The sequence below is a fragment of the Zootoca vivipara genome, chromosome 11, assembly GCF_963506605.1.
Source record: "Zootoca vivipara chromosome 11, rZooViv1.1, whole genome shotgun sequence".
NCBI classification, from domain to species: domain Eukaryota; kingdom Metazoa; phylum Chordata; class Lepidosauria; order Squamata; family Lacertidae; genus Zootoca; species Zootoca vivipara.
The window spans coordinates 26,103,600-26,127,653 of record NC_083286.1 but is presented as its reverse complement, the minus strand read 5'-3'; the positions used below and the strand labels follow the sequence as shown (position 1 = coordinate 26,127,653).

General features: G+C 46.1%; 1 protein-coding gene across 3 annotated transcripts in view; it reads left to right on the top strand.

The window, feature by feature from the left end:
* Positions 1-22,841, top strand: part of RGMB (repulsive guidance molecule BMP co-receptor b) — a 45,234-nt gene extending 22,393 nt beyond the window's left edge. For all 3 annotated transcript variants that reach the window (XM_060280177.1, XM_060280176.1, XM_035100241.2), the window contains one exon: positions 18,665-22,841. In XM_060280177.1, coding sequence (XP_060136160.1) covers positions 18,665-19,327 — 663 coding nt within the window. In that variant the 3' untranslated portion in view covers positions 19,328-22,841. The remainder of the gene's footprint in view (positions 1-18,664) is intronic.
* Positions 22,842-24,054: the final 1,213 nt, after the last annotated feature.

Sequence of the window (24,054 nt, the reverse complement as noted above, 5' to 3'; positions counted from 1 at the left end):
TTGTAGTCCATTAAGTACACGGAATCTGAAGAGGCCTGAGTTCAAATGCTAAGACTCGCGGAGGGATCTTGGCAGTTTCCAAGTAGGGAAAAATGGAGATTTGTCTTAGAAGTTGCTTCTGAGAATGACTTCATTAAGGAAACGCTGTTAGTGCCTCTGGGGCTTTTGGGCTAAAGAGTAATCTGAAGTGCAGGGTGGTTATTAAAAAACACACACACAAAAGTGATGTAATGCTGCTTTCAGAGTGCCAGTGGAAGCATACAATTATCAATTTGTAAGATAAGTATTTTGGGAAGAACAATATGTTTGGGCCTTTTCTATGCATAATTGACCCTTAATGCCTGTAATTGGGTGTTGAGGATCGCACAGCAGCCCCTGCCCCCCCCAAACCTCCCTTAATGGTGGTTTTTTGTTTGTTTTTTAAAAACCCTCATGACCTTCCAAGGTGCTTTTTTTTTGTAGCCATGGGGTCATTTTATGACCTAACTATTCAACATGCTATCAAGATCTTTAAAGCCCTGAATTGCTTGGAACCGAGTTATCCAAAGGCCCCCCTCTCCTTACTGGGAAGGCTCTTTCCACCATCTCAGAACGATGCTCATAGTTCAGCAACTCAAGAGAGAGCTTCTCCTGGGTGGTACCCCAGCTGTGGAATGCCCTCCCCTTTGAAAAATGGCTGGCACCAATATTATTTAGTGTTGCATGCTGGCTACCAACTTAGCTTTTCCACCAGGTGCTTAATTTGTCAGGCCAGCAATAGTGATATGGAGGAAGAGCAGTTGCAGTATTTGTGGTGGTTATTTTCCATAGAATCATAGAGTTGGAAGGGGCCGCGGGGGTCATTTAGTCCAACCCCCTGCAATGCAGGAATCTTTTCCCTAACAGGAAACCCACAACCCTGGCTTTCTATCCTACCATTTCTCAAAGCACCTTAAGGCATTGTACACCTCCCTCCCTCCCTCCCTCCCTCCCTCCCTCCCTCTCATCCTCACAACAGCTCTGCGGGGTAAGTTAGGCTGTGAGAGAACGATTGAGCCCAAATCACCCATCGGGCTTCATGGCCGAGTAGGGATTTGAAGCCTGGTCTCCTCAGCTCTTAGTTCAGCACTCTAACCCAGGGTTTCTCAAACTGGAGTGTTTTTGGACTACAGTTCCCATCATCCCTGACCACTTGTCCTGCTAACGAGGCATGATGGGAGTTGTAGTCTGGGGACAGCTGGGGACCCAGGTTTGGGAAACCCTGCTCTAACCACTGGCTTTCGGTAATTTTTTATCTTAAACTATGTCACCCACCGTGGGATCTTTTGCTGATGAAGACTGAGCTAAAGGTGAAATAAAAATAAATAATTTTCCGTGTGACATTTAGTTCTCTTTGGTGAATGGATAAGAGAGGTTTGAATAAGTGAGCTGTCAGATACCCGAAGTGGATGCTCTTCTGAGTGGCGCTGTCTTTTGTTACTACTTAATGTGGTTTTGAAGTTGCATTGCCCAGGCTCACAATCCTGGGGAAAGCGCTGTGTTCAACACACTGCCTTTTAACAACAGAAGCCAGCAAGCACAAAAAATGGAAATGGAAAATGAAAATACCATCGTCAGTGTTAAGAGGTGATTGATCCAAACTGTCCATCTGCATCCACAGGGATGTTGAAATAGGCAGAAGCAACTAATGGGATGTGGGTGGTGTGTTCATAAAGAGACTTTGACTATAGGATGTCTGAAAGAGGTTTCTTGGCACTGGTGATTCTATTGGATGCTACACAGACCTTGAGGTTTTGCTTCCATTGCCTGGCAATTAGGCTTTTATCAGAACACCTTTGTGCTGTCATGGAAGCCCTGAATTACATACCCCTGAAAGCCTTAATGCGTTTACTTGAAACCCTTTGAGTTCTGTTGCTTAAACATTCCCTTTTTAAAGATGTGTTATGGAAAAGTCTTCCATTTTCTATAGTTCTTTTCTCACGTTTATCCATGCAAAGTTGCATAAAGCGCCCACCATTTTCAGGGGGGCCTTGTACCTAGCTTAATGACAACAAGTCAGTCGCTTCTCTTCTTTGTAACAAGACACACACACACACACACCCCGAAATAATCTTCTTCTTCTTCTTCTTCTTCTTCTTCTTCTTCTTCTTCTTCTTCTTCTTCTTCTTCTTCTTCTTCTTCTTCTTCTTCTTCTTCTTCTTCCTCCTCCTCCTCCTCCTCCTTTTGCTGTCAAAAGTGATCTCGCCAAACAGGACATCTAGCGAGCGAGAACTATCACCTTTTGTTTGGAAGAACGAGTCTTCGGAGTTGAAGTCTGCATATTGCAAGTCCTGCTAAGCAGTATAGATTTCTCATTAAAAAGAGAACAGGCTGAATTTAGCTTGGAATAAAAGAAGAAACATACACAGTACAGGCCGCTCCCCCCCTTACATGGAGGTTGCTTCCGTGCACATAAGTGAAATCGCGTAAAGTGGGGAGCACCCTTTAAACGCACTCTCTCTCCAATCCAGACCCCACATACTGTATCCAGAAATGTCCACAACTAGGATGGAAGCTCTGGGGCTGGCTGGAGACAGTGCAGGGAAGCAGTGGCTGTTGCTGCTAGGCTACCGCACACATCAGCTGTTAGGCGGGGAGGCTGAGCAGCGCAAACAAAGCCCCATTGCACCTCTGGTTTCTTGGGGGCTTTCTCTGCCCTCAATGCCGTCCTCTTTGGGGGAGCATCTCCTCGCAAGCTGTGCGGACATTTCAGCTCTCTCTCGCCATATCAGGGTTTGAATTGAACTAGGTAATTATTTCCCGGCGATGGGCATATATGTAGTCAGCCACGCGGAAGTGAGGCTAGGCACCTGTATTGCACGCTAAAATGAATTTGGATGTTTGGTGACCTTGGAGAAAATAGGCGGGAACAGTAATTCACGTTGTCTGGAGAGACGACAGATTTAACCAGATTTAACCGGGGTGGAGAACCGGTGGCCCACTTTTCACATCTGACTCATAAGGCCTTTCATTTGGGCTTCCTGGCTCTCCACCCCCATCTTGCGTTGGTGGGGGGGTGGTGGAATGCCTTGATCTTCTTAATCAATATGCACATTACAAATCAGGAAGCACGGAATGAACTTTGCAAGTGTTGTATTCCCGTAGGCACCAGTGTGGGTTTTTCAGTAACAACTGTGGAATCTCCGAATGTTTTGGGTTTTGGCTGGCAGCAGAAGATCTTCAGCGGGTAGGAGACTGGACATAAAAGTTACTCACCTCCCTGCAAGAGTAATGCAACACTGCTGATTGCTGTGAATTAAGACAGCATTTTATAGAAACCTCTTCCCTAACACCCTGTTGTAGCTTTGATGATCTTAGGCTTACTTCCCATCAGGGAAGGTTTAAGAGGTCAGCTTCATTTCCTTTGCCTGTTTCTTGCAAGGTTGGGAGTAGCTTGCAGCACATGCAGCCATCTAGGTTGTAAACAATCTTGGTTGCAGAACAGTTCGCCTTTCTTGTGGTCTCCTTTGTTGCCTTTCGCTGACTGGCTCTGACTCTTACGGTTTGGTAAATGGCTGTTTTCGTGTCCCTTCTGTTGCAGTTTCTTTAATTTTCTGGGCAAATGTGCACCTCTCTGATAGGAGGCAAACAATTGGCACTAAGAGTTCTTACTCCTTAGTTGCGTGCTGTGTAACGTTGTTGAAATAAAGGATATTCTTAATCTCCAGTTAAGTTCCACATGCCCTTTTTTATTTGCAGAAGACGAGCATATCAGGTTTCAGGTCAAGAGTGTGGCGGCTTAGCTCAACTTTTGCAACAATTTGTTCATTTTCATAGAATTGTAAAGTTGGAAGGGATCCCAAGGGTCATCTAGTCCAGTCATCCCCAAACTGCGGCCCTCCAGATGTTTTGGCCTACAACTCCCATGATCCCTAGCTAAGAGGACCAGTGGTCAGGGATTATGGGAATTGTAGTCCAAAACATCTGGAGGGCCGAAGTTTGGGGATGCGTGATCTAGTGCAACCCCCTGCAATGCAGGAATCTCAACTAAAGCACTCATGGAAAGAAGCATGAATTGCTTCTTTTAGTGCCTGTTTCTGTGAGTTGCAATGCTTGGCAACTAGTAGTGGAGGCACAATTTACTTAACTGGTTGAGATGAGCTTTGTCTTCTGGTTTCTGTGACATTGAGGCCAAAGAGTTGTGTATTATCCACCTTCTAGAATTCACCTTTGTCATCACTTACTGTGTTTCTGTGCAGTATTTAATTTTGAGGGGAAAGGCTGAGCTGTCTCCCCAAAAGCTTGAATTGCTGCTGTCTATGCCGCAGGTGGGAAGAGATGCGGGTGGCGCTGTGGGTTAAACCACAGAGCCTAGGGCTTGCTGATCAGAAGGTCGGTGGTTCGAATCCCCACGACGGTGTGAGCTCCCATTGCTCGGTCCCTGCTGCTGCCTACCTAGCAGTTCGAAAGCACGTCAAAGTGCAAGTAGATAAATAGGTACCACTCTGGTGGGAAGGTAAACGGCGTTTCCGTGCGCTGCTCTGGTTCGGCAGAAGTGGCTTAGTCATGCTGGCCACATGACCCGGAAGCTGTACGCTGGCTCCCTCGGCCAGTAAAGCAAGATGAATGCCGCAACCCCAGAGTCGCCCGTGACTGGACCTAACGGTCAAGGGTCCCTTTACCTTTACCTTCATGCCGCAGGTGAACCCAGCAAGATCTTTACTTGGCAGCATTGTAAATCCAGACTTCTTGAAATCTACAGGGCAGAGTACTAGATCTTTCTGAACTGCTTTCCAGCATTGCTCTGAAGAAGTTAACAGATGGTTCAAATTGATTAGATCTCACCTGGAATCTACATAAATAGGTAGCAAAAGAACAAGAGAGAGGGGGGAAGGGAAATGGTGGCACTGACAAAATAAGAAAATAAGTTTGACCTCAGGGTTACCTTCTCTGTCCTTATGTTGGTTTCACTTCCTTGAAGAAGAAGAAAAGGAAATTGGTTGTCTAGTTTCACAGTGTCATTTGAAATGCCAGTTTTGTAACTGCTCGCACCTGTGTGCAGTGTGAGTCACAACCATATCTTGATGGGATCTTGTTCTTTTCCATCCTTCCTCACTTTTCGCTCTTCTAAAGGCATTGCTTATTTCAGGTAAATCCAGGTAACCATCTATTCTGGTAAGTAACACCCATAGGTTCTGTACTTCAGAAATGGCATTTGGGCCACAGGCATCATTTTTGAAAATATCTGTCAGAAAATGCAAGGAGTAAAAAATACCAAAAAAAAACCCTACGTCATATGTGGGCCTCCTGTTGAGTCAGCGTGCGATTTCAGCAGCCTGCATGACGACTGTGCTTTTGAAAAGATAGATATGCTAGCTAGACAGACCTGTTTTGGGATTGCCTTTGACTTGCATGCCAGTCACATTTCTGGAAGAGAATTTGGTACAGTAAAATATACAGTAGGCCTTCTTGGGTACGGCGAGAAAACACCTTTGTGTTCATCAGCATGAAAAGGGATTTGCATTGCTTACCTACCTCTGTAGTTAGAAAATGCACCTGGATTTAGGCCTTGTGCACAGAAGCGTTTGAATGCATACGGCTATCTGGGTCAGAGGGCAATATAACTCCTGCCCCATCTTGTTCTTCATACAAAAGCAGAGCAGGTTAGTGGTGGATCTTTGATACTGTTGATGGGACAATAGGGTGGCGCTGTGGTCTAAACCACTGAGCCTCTTGGGCTTGCTGATCTGAAGGTCGGCAGTTCGAATCCCTGCGACGGCGTGAGCTCCCGTTGCTCTTTCCCAGCTCCTGCCAACCTAGCAGTTCGAAACCATGCCAGTGCAAGTAGATAAATAGGTACCACTGCAGCGGGAAGGTAAACTGCGCTTCCAAGCGCTCTGGTTTCTGTCACGGTGTTCTGTTGCGCCAGAAGTGATTTAGTCATGCTGGCCACATGGCTCGGAAAGCTATCTTTGGACAAACGCCGGCTTCCTTGACCTGAAGCGAGATGGGTGCCACAACTCCATAGTCGCCTTTGACTGGACCTAACCGTCCAGGGGTCCTTTACTTATTTTTGATGGGACAGTATCCTCCACTGCATCTCAGAGCATCAGGTCACTCTGCCCCTCAGCAGGTGCATGAGACGCCTGCCTCTCTCTTTTCAAGTTTGAGTGCAAACTTACCTTTCCGTAGCGATAGGCGAGGTGCTGCTGGCTCTTTGTTATGGCTTAGAGGATGCTTGGAAAAACTTAGGCAGAGGGCCTTCTAGGTAGTGGCGCCCTCCCTGTGGAATGTTTGATGTTTTACCGTGTTTTCAGTATTCAGTTGGGAGCCACCCAGAGTGGCTGGGGAGGCCCGGCCAGATGGGCGGGGTATAAGTAATAAATTATTATTAGGTTGGTCTTATCAGCCCTGAGTCTTCCCCAAGCAAACCTCAAGCCTTCCAAGGAGGGACCTGACAACAAGGAGGTCTTGCTGGCGGCAGAACAGGGGAGGATTTCTAGGGCTGTGTACACACCGTTCATTTTTAAAGCGCATGAGTTTCCTCCAAAGAATCTTGGGAACTGTAGCTTAAGAGTGCTGGGAATTATAACCGGGGGGGGGGGGGGAGCTACACTTCCCAAGATTCTTTGGGAGAAGCTTTGTGCATGGAAGCTGTGGCTTTGTACGCAGCCTATGTCTTGCTCTTAAGATCTGAGCACTCGTAGATGTACCCAGGAGCTTCTCAGTCATTGCTCTTCAGAGCTAATGTCTCCTTGATTGCAGTTGTGAGAGGTTGCCTTATATTGAGGCAGGCAATTAGCCCATCTAGGCCAGCACTCCCTGTTCTAATGGGCACGGTTCCTTCCTGCTGCCTGATGTTCCTCCCTGGTGAAAAATAGGAGCTGGGACTTAAAAGATGGTGATGTACCTTGGAGGCGGGTTTCAGACTGGGCAGCTTGTGCCCATGAAAATGGCAGTTTCCTAAGAGCTTTTAGGAAAACAAAAACTTTCACCAGGACAACTTGTGTGTTTTATTTTTGAGACTGGTGGCTTGCATGGATTACATAAACATAAGCAAATTTATGGAATTTTTTTTTGTAATTTATAGTCTGATTCGCCTACTGATGTGCAGGGGCAATGTTCTTCGTGGGGCACCGGAGCTTCAATCTCTGGCTACTGGGAATCATGCACAGACCCACCTGTGGCATTAGAAGTTGCCTCTGTATTATCAAAACATATTTTTGAAACCCATGAGGCCTAGAAATTCTTCAGTGAAAATTGAGGCTTATGGGATGCTGAATTGGTGTCCCAGTTGTTGTTGTTGTTGTTTAGTCGTTTAGTCGTGTCCGACTCTTCGTGACCCCATGGACCATAGCACGCCAGGCACTCCTGTCTTGCACTGCCTCCCGCAGTTTGGTCAAACTCATGTTCGTAGCTTCGAGAACACTGTCCAACCATCTTGTCCTCTGTCGTCCCCTTCTCCTAGTGCCCTCAATCTTTCCCAACATCAGGGTCTTTTCCAAGGATTCTTCTCTTCTCATGAGGTGGCCAAAGTATTGGAGCCTCAGCTTCACGATCTGTCCTTCCAGTGAGCACTCAGGGCTGATTTCCTTCAGAATGGATAGGTTTGATCTTCTTGCAGTCCATGGGACTCTCAAGAGTCTCCTGCAGCACCATAATTCAAAAGCATCAATTCTTTGGCGATCAGCCTTCTTTATGGTCCAGCTCTCACTTCCATACATCACTACTGGGAAAACCATAGCTTTAACTATACGGACCTTTGTCGGCAAGGTGATGTCTCTGCTTTTTAAGATGCTGTCTAGGTTTGTCATTGCTTTTCTTCCAAGAAGCAGGCGTCTTTTAATTTCGTGACTGCTGTCACCATCTGCAGTGATCAAGGAGCCCAAGAAAGTAAAATCTCTCACTGCCTCCATTTCTTCCCCTTCTATTTGCCAGGAGGTGATGGGACCAGTGGCCATGATCTTGGTTTTTTTGATGTTGAGCTTCAGACCATATTTTGCGCTCTCCTCTTTCACCCTCATTAAAAGGTTCTTTAATTCCTCATCACTTTCTGCCATCAAGGTTGTGTCATCTGCATATCTGAGGTTGTTGATATTTCTTCCAGCAATCTTAATTCCGGCTTGGGATTCATCTAGTCCAGCCTTTCGCATGATGAATTCTGCATATAAGTTAAATAAGCAGGGAGACAATATACAACCTTGTCGTACTCCTTTCCCAATTTTGAACCAATCAGTTGTTCCATATCCAGTTCTAACTGTAGCTTCTTGTCCCACATAGAGATTTCTCAGGAGACAGATGAGGTGATCAGGCACTCCCATTTCTTTAAGAACTTGCCATAGTTTGCTGTGGTCGACACAGTCAAAGGCTTTTGCATAGTCAATGAAGCAGAAGTAGACGTTTTTCTGGAACTCTCTAGCTTTCTCCATAATCCAGCGCATGTTTGCTATTTGGTCTCTGGTTCCTCTGCCCTTTCGGAATCCAGCTTGCACTTCTGGGAGTTCTCGGTCCACATACTGCCTAAGCCTGCCTTGTAGAATTTTAAGCATAACCTTGCTAGCGTGTGAAATGAGCGCAATTGTGCGGTAGTTGCAGCATTCTTTGGCACTGCCATTCTTTGGAATTGGGATGTAGACTGATCTTCTCCAATCCTCTGGCCATTGCTGAGTTTTCCAAACTTGCTGGCATATTGGGTGTAGCACCTTAACAGCATCATCTTTTAAAATTTTAAACAGTTCAGCTGGAATATCATCACTTCCACTGGCCTTGTTATTAGCAGTGCTTTCTAAGGCCCATTTGACTTCACTCTCCAAGATGTCTGGCTCAAGGTCAGCAACCACACTACCTGAGGTGTACGAGACCTCCATATCTTTCTGGTATAATTCCTCTGTGTATTCTTGCCACCTCTTCTTGATGTCTTCTGCTTCTGTTAGGTCCTTACCACTTTTGTCCTTGATTATGGTAATCTTTGTACGAAATGTTCCTTTCATATCTCCAATTTTCTTGAACAGATCTCTGGATTTCCCCATTCTATTGTTTTCCTCTATTTCTTTGCATTGCTCATTTAAGAAGACCCTCTTGTCTCTCCTTGCTGTTTTTTGGAAATCTGCATTCAGTTTCCTGTATCTTTCCCTATCTCCCTTGCATTTTGCTTGCCTCCTCTCCTCCGCTATTTGTAAGGCCTCGTTAGACAGCCATTTTGCTTTCTTGCATTTCCTTTTCCTTGGGATGGTTTTCGTTGCTGCCTACTGTATAATGTTACGAGCCTCCATCCATAGTTCTTCAGGCACTCTGTCCACCAAATCTAAATCTTTAAACAAGGTATTTGATTCAGATTGTATCTTACTGGCCCAGTGGTTTTTCCTACTTTCTTCAGTTTAAGCTGGAATTTTGCTATAAGAAGCTGATGATCTGAGTTACAGTCAGCTCCAGGTCTTGTTTTTGCTGACTGTATAGAGCTTCTCCATCTTTGGCTGCAGAGAATATAATCAATCTGATTTCGATGCTGTCCATTTGGTGATATCCATGTGTAGAGTCGTCTCTTGTGTTGTTGGAAGAGAGTGTTTGTGATGACCAGCTTGTTCTCTTGACAGAACTCTATTAGCCTTTGCCCTGCTTCATTTTGAACTCCAAGGCCAAACTTGCCAGTTGTTCCTTTTATCTCTTGATTCCCTACTTTAGCATTCCAATCCCCTGTAAAGAGAAGAACATCCTTCTTTGGTGTCATTTCTAGAAGGTGTTGTAGGTCTTCATAGAATTGGTCAATTTCACTTTCTTCAGCACCGGTAGTTGGTGCATAAACTTGGATTACTGTGATGTTAAAAGGTCTGCCTTGGATTCGTATCGAGATCATTCTGTCATTTTTGAGATTGCATCCCATTACAGCTTTTGCCACTCTTTTGTTGACTATGAGGGCCACTCCATTTCTGCTACGGGATTCTTGCCCACAGTAGTAGATATGATAGTCATCCGAACTGAATTCGCCCATTCCCTTCCATTTTAGTTCACTGATGCCCAGGATGTCAATATTTATTCTTGTCATCTCATTTTTGACCACATCCAGCTTACCGCCATTCATGGTTCTTACATTCCAGGTTCCTATGCAATATTTTTCTTTACAGCATCGGACTTTCCTTTCGCTTCCAGGCATATCCGCAACTGAGCGTCCTTTCGGCTTTGGCCCAGCCGCTTCATCAGCGCTGAATCTACTTGTACTTGTCCTCCGCTCTTCCTCAGTAGCATGTTGGACGCCTTCCGACCTGAGGGGCTCATCTTCCAGCGTCATAACTTTTATATGCCTGTTGTCTTTGTCCATGGAGTTTTCTTGGCAGGGATACTGGAGTGGCTTGTCAGTTCCTTCTCCAGGTGGATCACGTTTAGTCAAAACTCTCCACTATGACCTGTCCATCTTGGGTGGCCCTGCATGGCATAGCTCATAGCTTCTCTGAGTTATTCAAGCCCCTTCGCCACGACAAGGCATTGATCCATGAAGGGGGGTGTCCCAGTATCCAGTTTTAAATTTGAACCCATGCAGTAGGAACATACATGGGTCCTTTCCAACTAACTCCTTCCACCAGCGCAAGAGTTTTTCCTTACACAATAGAGCTTTTCTTTCTGGCCCAAGGTGAGCTTCATGCCTGAGTGGGGATTCGAACCCTGATCTCCCAGGTCCTAGTCCGACACACTAACGACTACACCACATCAACTTCCTAGAGTACTTCTACTATGGGGCAGCTCTATAAATTGAGTTGGTATATACGGAAAGCCAAATGTCCCTTAGAGAGAAGGATCCGAAATATCTTCCTTGAAGTCTGAATTTGTTTGATTCTGGATTGTTTTATTCGATGTTTCAATGCATTGTAAACCACTTCTGAGATTCCCCTCCCCTTTAAAATATAAAGTGGTGTAGAAATTAAAATAATATCAATAACAATAAAAATCAAATCCCATTGGTGGGAAAGATGCCTAGATGTTCCATTGTGGTCACTGCAACCAAGGTTTACGGTGCCATTTGGTGATTCGTTTATACAGTGGAACCTCGTTTTTTGAGCATCTTGTAAGCCGAACGTTTCGGTTTTCGAACACCGAAAACCCGGAAGTAAATGCTTCCATTTTCTAAAGCGCCTCGGAAGTTGAACGGCTTCCAAGGCGCTTGTCTCCATTTTCTCAATGGAATTTGCCGGCCACCCATTGCGCCTCGGTTGTTGAACGTTTCAGAAGTCGAACGGTCTTCCAGGACGGATTACGTTCAACAACCGAGGTACCACTGTATATCTGAGCTTCGAACACTGTTTCATAGGTAACCTTTGACAGGCTGAGAGCGAGTGAGGTTGCTTTGCGCCACCCAGTCAGGTGACGCCGAGTAGAGCTTTGAACTTTGCGCATTAAGTATAGAGCTCAGGTGTTTGTGTGGCGTGGGTTGTCTTTGGAGAGCTGGGATTTATGGCAAGTGCTCCTTATGGGTGAGCTGAGAGGATCGAGTGGAATGGAAGTATGAAAAATGAATGAGCCAAAGTAGTTCGGAAGGAGAGTTGGGGAGGGCGGGGGGAGAGAGAGGCGAAATGTTTAACAAAGGCATCGATGTTTTAAATGCACAACAATATTACCTATTAATAATAAATGGTGTGGTAAGAGAGCAAGTGTGCCAGAGTAAATTATTGCAGTTTATGGATTAGGTCAGAGAAACAAGTAAGCAATGCGGATGGTGTTTGGAGGTTCAGTGACTAAAAAAACATTTGCACGGGCCTCCTCAAGGTGGGCTGGGGTGGGGGCAGAAACCTTTAAGGGGCAGTAATTGACACAGCAGCTTAGTCTGTAGCTTGGATAGGGTTGTCCTGAGGGGATATCTCCCCCACTCCTGTCGAAGACGAGCAGCCTGGGGAAAAATGCATTTGCAGTTCCTGCTTATTGCAGTTACATCCAAGATGGATGTGCTTACTGCATAGCTCGCCTACTTGCATTGGAAGCCTGCTAGCTAAATTTGGAAAGCAGTTAGTGACCATTGCAGGACTTTGAATGCTACACGGAGAGCGCTAAATCCTGCCTTGATTCTCTTTCATAGCAAAGACCGAAACAGCACGTTCGCTGGCGGGTCTGCTACAGCAGTAGCTGGCTGCGTCTGCCAAGACCCCATACCCTCCAACATTTCTCTGATGAAAATAGGACTATCCTGTTCAATATTGCTGCTACTACTGCTATTACTTGCACTACTACTAATATTTATACCCCTCCCACCTGACTGGGTTACCCCGTGACACTCTGGGTGGCTTCCAACATGCAGTCAAACCTTGAATCCCGGATGCCTCCGTTTTGGAATGTTTCGGCTCCCAAGCACCGAAAACCCGGAAGTAAATTCTCCGGTTTCCGAATGTTTTTTGGAAGCCAAACGTCCGACGCGGCTTCCGCTTGAGTGCAGGAAGTTCCTGCAACCAATGTGAAACCGCGCCTCGGTTGTCGAACATTTTGGAAGCCAAATGGGCTACGGAACGGATTATGTTTGACAACCGAGGTTTGACTGTATAAAGGTAAAGGGCCCCCTGACCATTAGGTCCAGTCGTGACCGACTGGGCTTGCGGTGCTCATCTCGTGTTACTGGCTGAGGGAGCTGACGTACAGCTTCCAGGTCATGTGGCCAGCATGACAAAGCCGCTTCTGGCGAACCAGAGCAGCACATGGAAACGCCATTTACCTTCCTGTAGCGGTTCCTATTTATCTACTTGCATTTTTGACATGCTTTCGAACTGCCGACCTTCTGATCAGCAAGCCCTAGGCTCAGTGGTTTAACCCAATCTACTTGCACTTTGACGTGCTTTTGAACTGCTAGGTTGGCAGGAGCCAGGACCGAACAACGGGAGCTCACCCCGTCACGGGGATTCGAACCGCCAACCTTCTGATCGGCAAGCACTAGGTTCTGTGGTTTAACCCACAGCGCCACCTGTATCCCTGTATATGAAAACTTAATAAAACTGTATATGAAAACATAAAACATTAAACATTTTTAAAACTTCCCTATACTGGACTGCCTTCAGATGTCTTCTAAAGGTTTTATAGTCACTTATCTCCTTGGCTCGGGGTCACATAACTTCATGCGCTTCAACATTTCTCCAATGAAAACAGGGACGCCCTAAGGAAAAGCAGGACATTCCAGGATCAAGTCAGAAACTGAGATGGCTTCCGTAAATCCTGGACTGTCCCTGGAAAATATGGACATTTGGAGGGTCTGCAACCAGCCTTTATCTCCAGAAATGTTGTTGGACTATTTATTTATTTAGAAAGATTCATAAGCTGCTTGATCACAAAGCTTTCTAAGTAAAAAGATTGTAGCCAAGCTAAAATACACAGAGCTGTTGAAAAAACAAATATACATAAAATCACTGTCTGTAAAGCACAGATAAAATCAGAAAAACCCTTAAAAACTAATTGAAGTAACTACATTATATGACTACAACTCCTGTCATCTCTGACAATTGGTACTGCTGGCTGGGGAGTCTGAAGTGTGTTGACCCAACAACATCGTGTTGAGGGTGCAGTGTTGGGGAAGGCTGTTTTTATGGTCTAGTCTGAAGCACCCTTGCATAGAAATAGAAATTGAGATAGGATTGGATGTTGCAGTTGGTTACTAGACAGTGTCCAATGTTACTTGGAGTAGACCCATTGAAATGAATCTCCTTAAGTCTATGGTTTTCAGTGGGTGGTATTCTGAGTGTGATTGACGTTGGACATTTCCCTGAAGCAGGGATGGAAGACCTCAGATCCGGGGGCCAAATGCATCCCTCTAACTAACCTGTGAATTCTCCATATGTCATATCCCTACTTTGCACCCTCCTTGGGAAGTTGTTGCTTGGCTAGAATGCCATCTTGAACTCTTATAATGCATCTTCCTTTCCTGGATAGAGGATAGGAGTGTGCGTATAAGTTAGTCTACTGTACAAAGGTAACAATTCTCCAATTCATGGAGGTACAGCATAGGCAATCATGAGTAGTAGCTTTGGGTAGCCCTCTCTCTGAATTTGTCCACTCTGCTTCAAAAAAACTGTCCAAGTTGGGGACCATCACAGCGATTTCCATAGTTTAGCCACACTTTCGCCTCTGGCCCCATCCTCCACTTGCTTGTGGTTCCTGGAAGATTGCTTAGAAGGGAATGCTGTCCTTGAGCTGAGAAATGGTTAGCAAATTGAGTCACAACCTGTGACTTCCCTAATACCTTAGGGCAGTTTGAGAATATTCTGCAGACCTGTTAATAATAGAGTTCTGCGCCTGATTGAAAAGTTAAATCCGTGAAAGATGATTGTTTATTTGCTTGATCCTGGCGTTGCTGGAAAGCAGCAACTCAAAATGTGTGGTTTAATATATTTTGTAAAAGGTCCTTATCCCAAAGGTGGGATGCTCAGCCAAGAATACTAATACGTTTCAGATTATATTGCATTGTGGTTTCTAAATTGAGAGAGATGTTTACATTGCCTTGCATAATGCATCCAATTTTATTTTCATTTTAAAAAAAAAATACAACCCCACTTAATACAGACTTTGGAAAACTTTGCTGCCTTTTAAGAGGAGTTGTGTGGCCTGTAGAGATGAGCTGCAGAGCAGTGCTGCACTCGGGGCAGCAGGAAGGCAGACAATTGCTTGGCACCTTTTCAAGGCTAAGTGGACAAAAGGCTAAGTGGACAAAGCTCTACTTCCCTGGGTCTTGTTTAGGCTTAATTCTCACCCATGCATTTGTTGGTGCATACCAGGAGTGGGGAACTTGTTTCTCCTTGAAATTACTGAACTCCCATCAGTCCTAGCAAGCATGGCCCAATAGTTGATGGGAGTTGTAGTTCAGCCACATCTGGAGGGCCAAAGTTTCCCTTTAGCTCATGAGTAAATACTACTACTACTACTACTACTAATAATTTTATTATTTATGCCCCGCCCAACCAACAGGTTTTTCCCGCCACTCTGGGCATCTCCCAACAGATTAAAAACAGAATAAAACATCACACATTAAAAATTTCCCTAAGCAGGGCTGCCTTCAGATGTCTTCTAAAAGTCAAATAGTTGTTTTATTTCCTTGACATCTGATGGGAGGACGTTCCACAGGGTGGGCGCCACTACCGAGAAGGCCGTCTGCCCGGTTCCCTGCAATCTCGCAGAGAGGGAACCGCCAGAAAGCCCTTGGAGTTGGACCTCGGTGTCCGGGTTGAACGAATGGGGGTGGAGATGCAGAAACCAAAAGAGAGCAGCTCACCTTTTATTGTCCATTTCATGGTACACGCATCCCCCCCACTTAGTGGGACTGCGGTGCCAGGATGTTGGACGAGCTCAGTGTTTCCTCAACTTGGGTCTCCAGCTCTTTTTGCACTACAACTCCCACCATCCCTAGCTAGCAGGACCAGTGGTCAGGAATGGTGGGAATTCTGGTCCAACTGGAGAGCCAAGTTGGGGAAACACTGGACTGGGTGATGCTCAGGGCCTCTTCCAATGGTATGATTCTGCCCTTCTACAACCTGATGCCCTCACTATTTTGTTGGTCCAGCCTGCATCACCAATAGCCAGGAAGGATGGGAGTTGTGTTCTAGCAACACTTGGAGGGTCGCAGTTTTACCATACCAGCCCTATTAAGCTAATATTGGGAGCAACGGTGTTTGTCTCCCCCCCCCCGTTTTTACCCACACACCCCAAATTATTATAAACCAAGTTCCTCCCAAGGATAGAACTAGCTGATTGACAACACAAAACAAGCCCCTTTCTGTGATTTCTCGGAGAGAGGTTCCCCTTCATCATGGCTGGTGTCGATTTCATGGCGAATATGGCAGTGGGGAAGAGAGAGAGTTCTGTCTCTCATTAGAAGTCATTTGTCCTGCTAATCTCTCACTTCAATGTGAGCAGGCTTGCACTTATTTCATCCGGCCTGCCAAAATTAACTTTCCCTCGCTGAGCGGCACTAGCGTGGCTGCAGAGAAAGGCCCGAAGTCATGTTGCCTTTTGCGTTTGGAGCTGCTAGATCTTTCCTGTTCTGGGGAAAGCAGCTGTTTTCAGATTGCTGAGGAGTTCTCTCTGAAGAGAGAAAGAGCAGAGGAGTTGGCTACACAACAGATTACTCAAAGAGACAATCTCCAGCATATCCTCCCTCCGGGTTCTCAAACAGAGATTTGACAATGATTAATGCCAAATGAGGGATTGCGGAGTTGCTCCAGTGGAGTAGAAAGGGGCTGAATTCTTGCTCCAATCCAGACAACACTCAAAGTCAACTGCTTTCTTCCTCCACCCCCCAAAGGCGAAAAAAAATTCCCCGCTGGTCTCAGCTGTGGCCCACGGCTATGCATTTAACAGATTGCTTGGCTGCAGCTGGTCTGCAGATTGGCGTGGAAGTGATTAAACTGAAGGAACCTTTGGAAAATTCCAGTCACCCAGCATTGGTGGGAGGAACATGTGGTGCTGAAATAATGAGGGTGTGTGTTTTGGGGTGGAGAGGAGGGAGGGGGGTTGGTTGGTGGGGGGGGCAGGGCGGATGTCAGGGCAAAGGGGTGTTTAAAAAACTCTGTGGTGATTTTACATTTCACTTTTTTCAATGTCCCGTCTTCTGCAAAGGTCTGGATAAGTTGTGCAGACTAATAGGCAACCTAACTGCATTTACTTTGCGCCAAGGACCTACCTTTCTTGTAGCACAAATGAGGTGGCGAAAGCAAAAGGGGAATGTTTGGTCTTTTGTGGAATAAGGCCTTTGTTTTAACGTCATGGTGGGGGAGCCCTCCTGCGTACCCCTTTCCTCGATTTCTTGGTAATCTTGCCCTGGAATGCGTGTGCAGATCTGTGGCCCTCCCACAGGGCCTGTCTTCTGTGGCCATGTTGGACAGCTAAGGAGGGGAGGGCAAGAACAGAGAGCAGCCAGTCCCCAGGCTGAGTCCAGACTCCTCCAGTATGCCGAAGAAAGGGCTCAGAAATAAGAAAGGCTTCAATGGAAGGATCTGAAAATCTCTTTGCCCCTGTGAAAGGCATAGGCTGAAAAGTGGAAGGTCATTTTGTAACCTTCCGTTTCTGAGTTGGAGGGTTCGCTTCCTCTCTTTCCCCCAACTTTGACTTCCTGGATTTTGGTGGCACCCCAATTTCATCACTTTCAGTGTGCCTGCAGGCCTGGTCTGGGTCCCTCAGGCATTGCAAAGTCTGCATATTTTTCAGAGTGCTTTTCCTGGAGTTCCTATGGGCTGCATCTCTCTCTCTCTCTCTCTCTCTCTCTCTCTCTCTCTCTCTCTCTCTCTCTCTCTCTCTCTCTCTCTCTCCTCCCTCCCTCCCTCCCTCTCTCTCTCTCCTGGCAGCATATTGCAGTGCAACACGTTACTTGCCTTCAACATTATTTCTCGGTCCCCCGCCATCTGCTAAAGTTCTTACTACTGCATAGCTCTCTGAAAACTCTGGGGTGTGGGAATGCCTGAAGGAGGCTTCCCCAAGCTTTATCTTTCAAACCAGTACTTCACAAAGAACTAAGAGCTTCCCAGTCCACTTCCCCAGGGATGTGTTTATACTCACAGGAGGGCATCATAGAATTGTAGAGTTGGAAAGGACCCCGAGGGTCATCTAATCCAACCCCCTGCAATGCAGAAATCTCAGCTAAAGTAGTTAAAACAGAAGCCCCTCCAACCGCTGCTTAAAAACCTCCAAGGATGGAGATCACCCACAATCTCCCGAGGGAGATCATTCTACCAGAGAACAGCTCTTACAGTCAGAAAATTCTTCCTGGAACCATTTATGGGACTCGGGGGGGGGGAGGGCAGGGCTGTCTCGCAATAATTGCAGTGAATCTTGCTTGGTTGCTTAGCATGGGACAGGTGGTTGCTCTCAGAAAAAAGCTTGCTGCTTCATCCCTCAATGTCCCCAAACGTTTTCCGCCCACAGGAGACAACACTGAAGGGGTGTTGTTTTTCCTACAGCAGACTCCTGGTCTGTAGCAAAGCCTGAGGAGTTTGTCTTCAGTACAAGCACACTAATGCTTGTTTATTTCATGCCATCTTTACTGCAGTATAAAACCCTCTTTTTATTACTCTGTAAAAGTATCATTCAATCCCGTAGTTATGGAGTTTGAGCACACCTTCGGTCCGTTAACTGGCCATTCAGCTAGAACTTAACAATACAGAGAGCCGCTCATTCTTCTTTCCCTCATGAAGTAGGAAGCCCAAGCGCTGGGAATGAACCTTTAGAAAGGTTGCATGTTAACCTGCTTGTGATTTCTAGAATTTAGGACAGCCTTCCTCAGCCTGGTGTCTGCAGTCCAAAAAATCTGGAAGGCATCAGGTTGGGGGAAAGGATAGCCTGAAAGTGTTTTTCAAGCTGGGGTGTGCTCCTGTTGTGGGACTACAACTCACATCATCCCGGGCCACTGCTCTTGCTAGCTAGGGATGGTGGGAATTGTAGTCCAAAAACAGCTGGAGACCCAAGTTTGAGAAACGCTGGTAGAAGGTGTTGTTTGCACCGTGATACACCATTTTTTGATGCTCCAAGACTACTTTGGGGCAAGGTTGGTTTCTGTTTCATTGAACGTTGCATGCTGATAATTGGACTGTGCTAACGGTAGCATCCCAGCAGGTGTTGAATTTGGTACCCGGCAGCGAATGGAGTCTTTTTGAGTGGATTTTAAACGGCTGTACAGTACGTAGCCGAGAGGCGTGTCGTGTCGTTTCCCTGCTCTAATTCTTCTCTTCTTGGCTCCCCCCTCCCTTTCCTTCTGCAGATCACCATCATCTTCAAATCTTACCAAGACTGCACTGATCAGAAAGTGTACCAGGCCGTGACGGACGATTTGCCTGCCGCGTTTGTCGACGGCACGACCAGCGGTGGGGACGGTGACACCAAGAGCTTGCACATCGTGGAGCGAGTGAGCGGCAAGTATGTGGAGATGCACGCCCGGTACATTGGGACCACGGTCTTTGTGCGCCAGCTGGGCCGCTACCTAACGCTCGCCATACGCATGCCGGAAGAGCTTGCCATGGCTTATGAAGAGAGCCAGGACCTACAGCTCTGCGTGAACGGCTGCCCCTCCAGCGAGCGCATCGACGACAGTGGGCACCTCCCTTTGCCCGTGATGGGGCAGCTCCCTCTGGGCGCCTCCAGCCAGGCCCGGTCCATGTACACCTTGGAGAGCGCCACGGCGAAATGCCACGAGAAGATGCTTCTGAAGGACATCTATTTTTACTCTTGCGTGTTCGATTTGCTGACCACCGGCGATGCCAACTTCACGGCAGCTGCCCACAGTGCCTTGCAAGACGTCGAGGCCCTGCACCCCAGGAAGGAGCGGTGGCACATCTTCCCCGACAACGGGGCGGCTGGCCAAGGGCAGCAGCTTTTGTGTCTTAGTCTTGGACTCCTGTGCTTGATGCTTGTTGTGTTTTTGTAGGGTTGTGTTGGGTTCCCCCATCCCCGAGAACAAAGGTTTAAAAATATATATTGTCATAATATATTGACTTAAAGATTATATATATGTATATACCATGTATATGAAGGGATGCTTCTGCCTTTCCTACCCCCACCCCCTCCTGGGACGCCCAGCGGATTGTACATATTGTGTTAGTTTTTCTTTCCTCATGTATGTTGGATGTAATTTTTTTTTTTTGATTGTAATAATTTTTTTGCTTTGCAGTTGGTGAAATGTTTTATAATGTCCTTTCATCAGGACCTGATAGAAAGCACTTTATTTTTTATATATTGAATATTTATGTGTATCTAGGTAATATGTAAAGCATTTAGCCACGTGTACATATATCATACCCAGTGCTCCCTCTTTAAGTATTACCTAGCTGAACTCGCGAGCTTCTGCGGTCCTTTCCCCCCCCCTCCTATCTCTGCTTCACCTTTTGAGGCATACCCCAAGAAGTTGGCTGGAGGGGGACAAGATAAGGTGCAGGTCTGGGATGAGCTAGTTATTCCTTTTGGACCCTGGGCCAGTAGCCAGCCTGTGTTCCATAAGAACAAAAAAAAGTCATTGGATGTTGATCTCACAATTGGAACCTGCCCTTGCTGCATCATTCCTGATGCAGGTGATTCTCCCCCCCCCCGGTCCTTCTCCTAAGGACTGCTTTCTTGGTGTGTGGTGGGGGAGGCGATACTTTGTGCTTGGGTATTGACTCGCCAAGTGCAAAGACCCATTTCTCGCCTTGGTCACGAAGGGCGCACACGTAGAAAAAGGTGTCTCTATCTCCTTCCCAAGCGTACGCGTGTGAAACCCAAAACTCGCCGAGGTTTTTGGGGCTCGGTCTCTTTAATATATATCGATTATATGGATATCTTCAAGTGGTTTGTATTTAGTGTGTTCCCTATGATAGTGGTAGGCCTCACTGGGTTAATCATGTCTGATTTCTCTCTCTCTCTCCTTGCCCTCCCTCCAAAAAAAATGTAGGAACCTTCAGCCTACCTAAATAAGTTTTTTTTTCAACAACTACAAAAAAAAAAAAAAAAACTCCAAAGCTTTGGGGATAAACCTTTTAGGATTCTGACTTAGGTGTTTGTCTTAAAAAGGAGAAAATAAGGGAACCCCACAGTTTAGTCCGAAAAGCTTGCTGTGCCAGCCTATATTTTACATTTGGAGCCTGAGCAGCCTAAGGCAACAGGAACTTTTGCTCAGAGGTGGTCTGGTCCTCATTTCCTTATTTATTTATTTTTTTGCAACTTGCTAAACTGCAGTAGCTTCTTCTGTTACAAAATTCAGACACCGAAAGAGAACTTTGAGACATCTTTAAATATCTGGCCGATTTACCAGATTGGTGATGCATGCGGTAACCCACAAAGCTGCAGTCCACCTTGGACATGTCTGGATTCTACCTCCCACCATTCCTGACATCGGCCATGCTGGCGGAAGTGGATGACGTAACACCTGGAGAACCGCAGCTTTTCTGTCTCGGGGTGCAGCTATGAAAGTGTACACTGTGTTAAGTCTTTGAGGTGCCCCAAGATCATTGCTTTTAGACGGCGCAGGCAGTCATAAACACATTTCATGTTTATAATGGCTCACTTGTTTTGAGGCTCCATTCCCGCTCCCGTGTTTTGCCAGAGGACCCTGTGGCATATTGCAGCTGCAGTTGGGTCTACACCCAGCTCTTTTTCAAAAGGCTGTCTGCCAACTGAGTCATGTCCCCCCCCCAAAAATGCTCTCTTAATTATCCTGGGGATGAGGAAGCTAAGAGTGCTTCTCCCTCTCCCTCTCCCTTATTACCTAAGAAAGCCCACTGGGACACTTGGGAGAATCTTTGAGGTCTAGGTTGGCATCTAGGCGGGTAGCAAAACTCGTGTAGGATCAAAGTGTCCACCTCGTTCCGGATTTAGTGAGCAGAGGGGTAGCTGGAATTGCTAAGTAAAGTAAGGTACGGAGCTAGGGCTTAGCTGAAACTTCTCAAAATATCACCCCCCCCAAAAAAAAGTAACCACCTGAACTATTGAAATTTTTTGCTTTCTGGATAATATTTGGCAAAAGGAACTGGTCCTAGATGAACATGAAGAATTTTGCCCAGGCCATTTTAACTGGAGTACCTCATCCACCTGTTTCTGACTTTTGGGGTCCAGGGCCACTTGTCTCGGGGCAAGATCTCCTGCCTGAAACGCAGATGGCAACGACAAAGGGATGAGAGTTGTAGTCAGCAACACTGGGAGGCAGCCATGTTGACTAGCCTTGGGTTAGCCCAGGGGATACATGTGTGGATTGCTTAGTTGTGACGAGGCTAAAGGGCATTTGTTCAGCAGAACCTACTGCTGTGAACCTACTGACACCCTTGGACAAGGTGCTTCTTTTTAGAATTGCCTCAAATCTAAAATGTGGCCATAGTAATATTGGCCTGCATTGCAGGGCCAGTTCAGGAAGTAAGAAGTACTGAAATAAAGCCAAACAAAAGCTTCATAATATTGGTTTCCTTTGTGGGAATCCTGATCAGTTTTGGGAGAAGAATATTCACATCCTTTAAAAAAAAAATTGTGGAAAAAGTTGGAAATGCTTTTGGAAAAGTTCCTAAGCGAGGTGAAAATGCTGGCTACTGTGTAAATGAATTGGGAGTATAGCGCTGAATTTGCCGCTTAGTCCTTTCCCCACTGCCAGAATGGTTTTAAAATGGCAGTGTTAAGCTGTCCTTTTTTTGTTGGTTAGGGCAGCACAGAATTTGAAGCATAACCTCCCCCCCCCCTCCCCTGAATCTTGTCTAGAGAGAAGCATTGATGGTCTTAGAATAGGTGGATTTTCCTGGTTTTTTTGTGTGCCAAGTGGAAAAGGTATTTGTGGAAGAAGCCCGATATAGACAAGCTTAGAGGTGTAACTGCCGTGTGAGCCCATCGTAAAAGAGCAGCTGTGTGCTAGCTAATTTCCTGTGTTCCCAAGCCCCACGAGTATCTGTGTACACTAATATCTAAATCATAAAGTCCAGAGATAAGTAATATTTCGGAAATGTTAGAACCTGGAGTGTGTGGGATTTTTTTTCTTTTCTTTTTCTTTCTTTCTTGTTCCTGCTGTGGGATTTCTTGAGAAAATGTTATTTGCACATGTTGGCTCTCCAAGTCCATCACAGTCAAGAGAGCTTTGGTTAATGCCAAACATATGGATAGTTTGAAGCGAGCGAGTGGTGTCTGGGGACAGCTTGCGCTTAGAAGGAACACTAGTTTTCACAGACACTCCAAATGGCTGGCTGTCTCTCGCTCCCTGAAGGCTTCAAACCTATTTTTATGCTTGAAAGAAGGGGGGAAAGGAAAGAAAGAAAGAAGGGAAGAAAAAACCCACAGTGTGCCCAGTCTTTGCAAAGCCCCCTTTAGATGTGGTTCATGGATATACGAATAAGTATACATTTGTGTAAAAACAAAAACAAAAAGTGACCATGCAGTGTACAAATACTTTTAAATTATTATGATAGAATAAAGCTACATACCATGTTGTGAAATGTTTGTAATGTGGTTTTACTGACCCCTGGTGGACGCCAGTATATGACACGCGAGATGATGGGTAATGTTCACAAGCTCTGTGTGATGCGGCTGGGCTACAAGGGTTTTTTTTCTGGCGCCAGCGTGTTAAGAAGATGGAACACAGCCTTATCCTGAGCCCAAGGCATAGGGCAGTTTTGTTCTGCACTGTCTACGTTGGCACAGGATCTCAATGGGTCTCGTGATCCCAGGGATTTGGACCTGTTTTTCTGTTTTCTTCTAGTGTGCAAAGCACGGCTGCTGCACTATGGACTTTCTCAGTAAGGTAAAAGGTAAAGGACCCTTGGACGGTTAAGTCCAGTCAAAGGCGACTATGGGGTTGCTGTGCTCATCTCGCTTTTCAGGCCGAGGCAGCTTGTGTTTGTCCACAGACAGCTTTCTGGGTCATGTGGCCAGCATGACTAAACCACTTCTGGCGCAACAGAACACCGTGACAGAAACCAGAGTGCACGGAAGCGCAGTTTACCTTCCCGCTGCAGTGGTACCTATTTACTTGCACTGGTGTGCTTTCGAACTGCTAGGTTGGCAGGAGCTGGGACAGAGCAACGGGAGCTCATACTGTCGCAGGGATTCGAACCGCTGACCTGATCGGCAAGCCCAAGAGGCTCAGTGGTTTAGACCACAAGGCCACCAGCTCTTTCCCAGTAGCAGCCAGCTTTCTAATGTGATTCACTGCTGAGCATGTAGGAATCTCTTTATATAGAGTCAGGCCATTGGTCATTTTGGCTCAGTATTGTTGACATTGCCTGGCAGTCACTGTTCAGGGTCTCTCACACAGGGATCTTTCCTCAGCCCTACCTGGAGAAGTGGAGAATTGAACAGATCCTTTCCATGCAAAGGGCCCCACCACTGAGCTACATCGCTTTCCACCACAAATCCATAGGATTACAATGCCATGCTATAAAGGTCAGCACACTAAAGTAAAAAAGTTACTGCAGGCGTCAGTAAGAATTACAACTCATCCTCAGCAGTAAATTGCTTAAAAAAATAATAATACCATAATTGTGTTTTATTTTTCATGGTTCCAAGTCATTCAAAAAAAAAATGACATGGAATCACTTTGATGTGTCTTTTGGTTCTACCTTTAGAGGCCTACTTTCTCAGCAAAACTCTTTTTTTGTCATTATAAAGATGCTTGAAACAAGGCTGTTATCTTGCACATAAAAGGGGCCC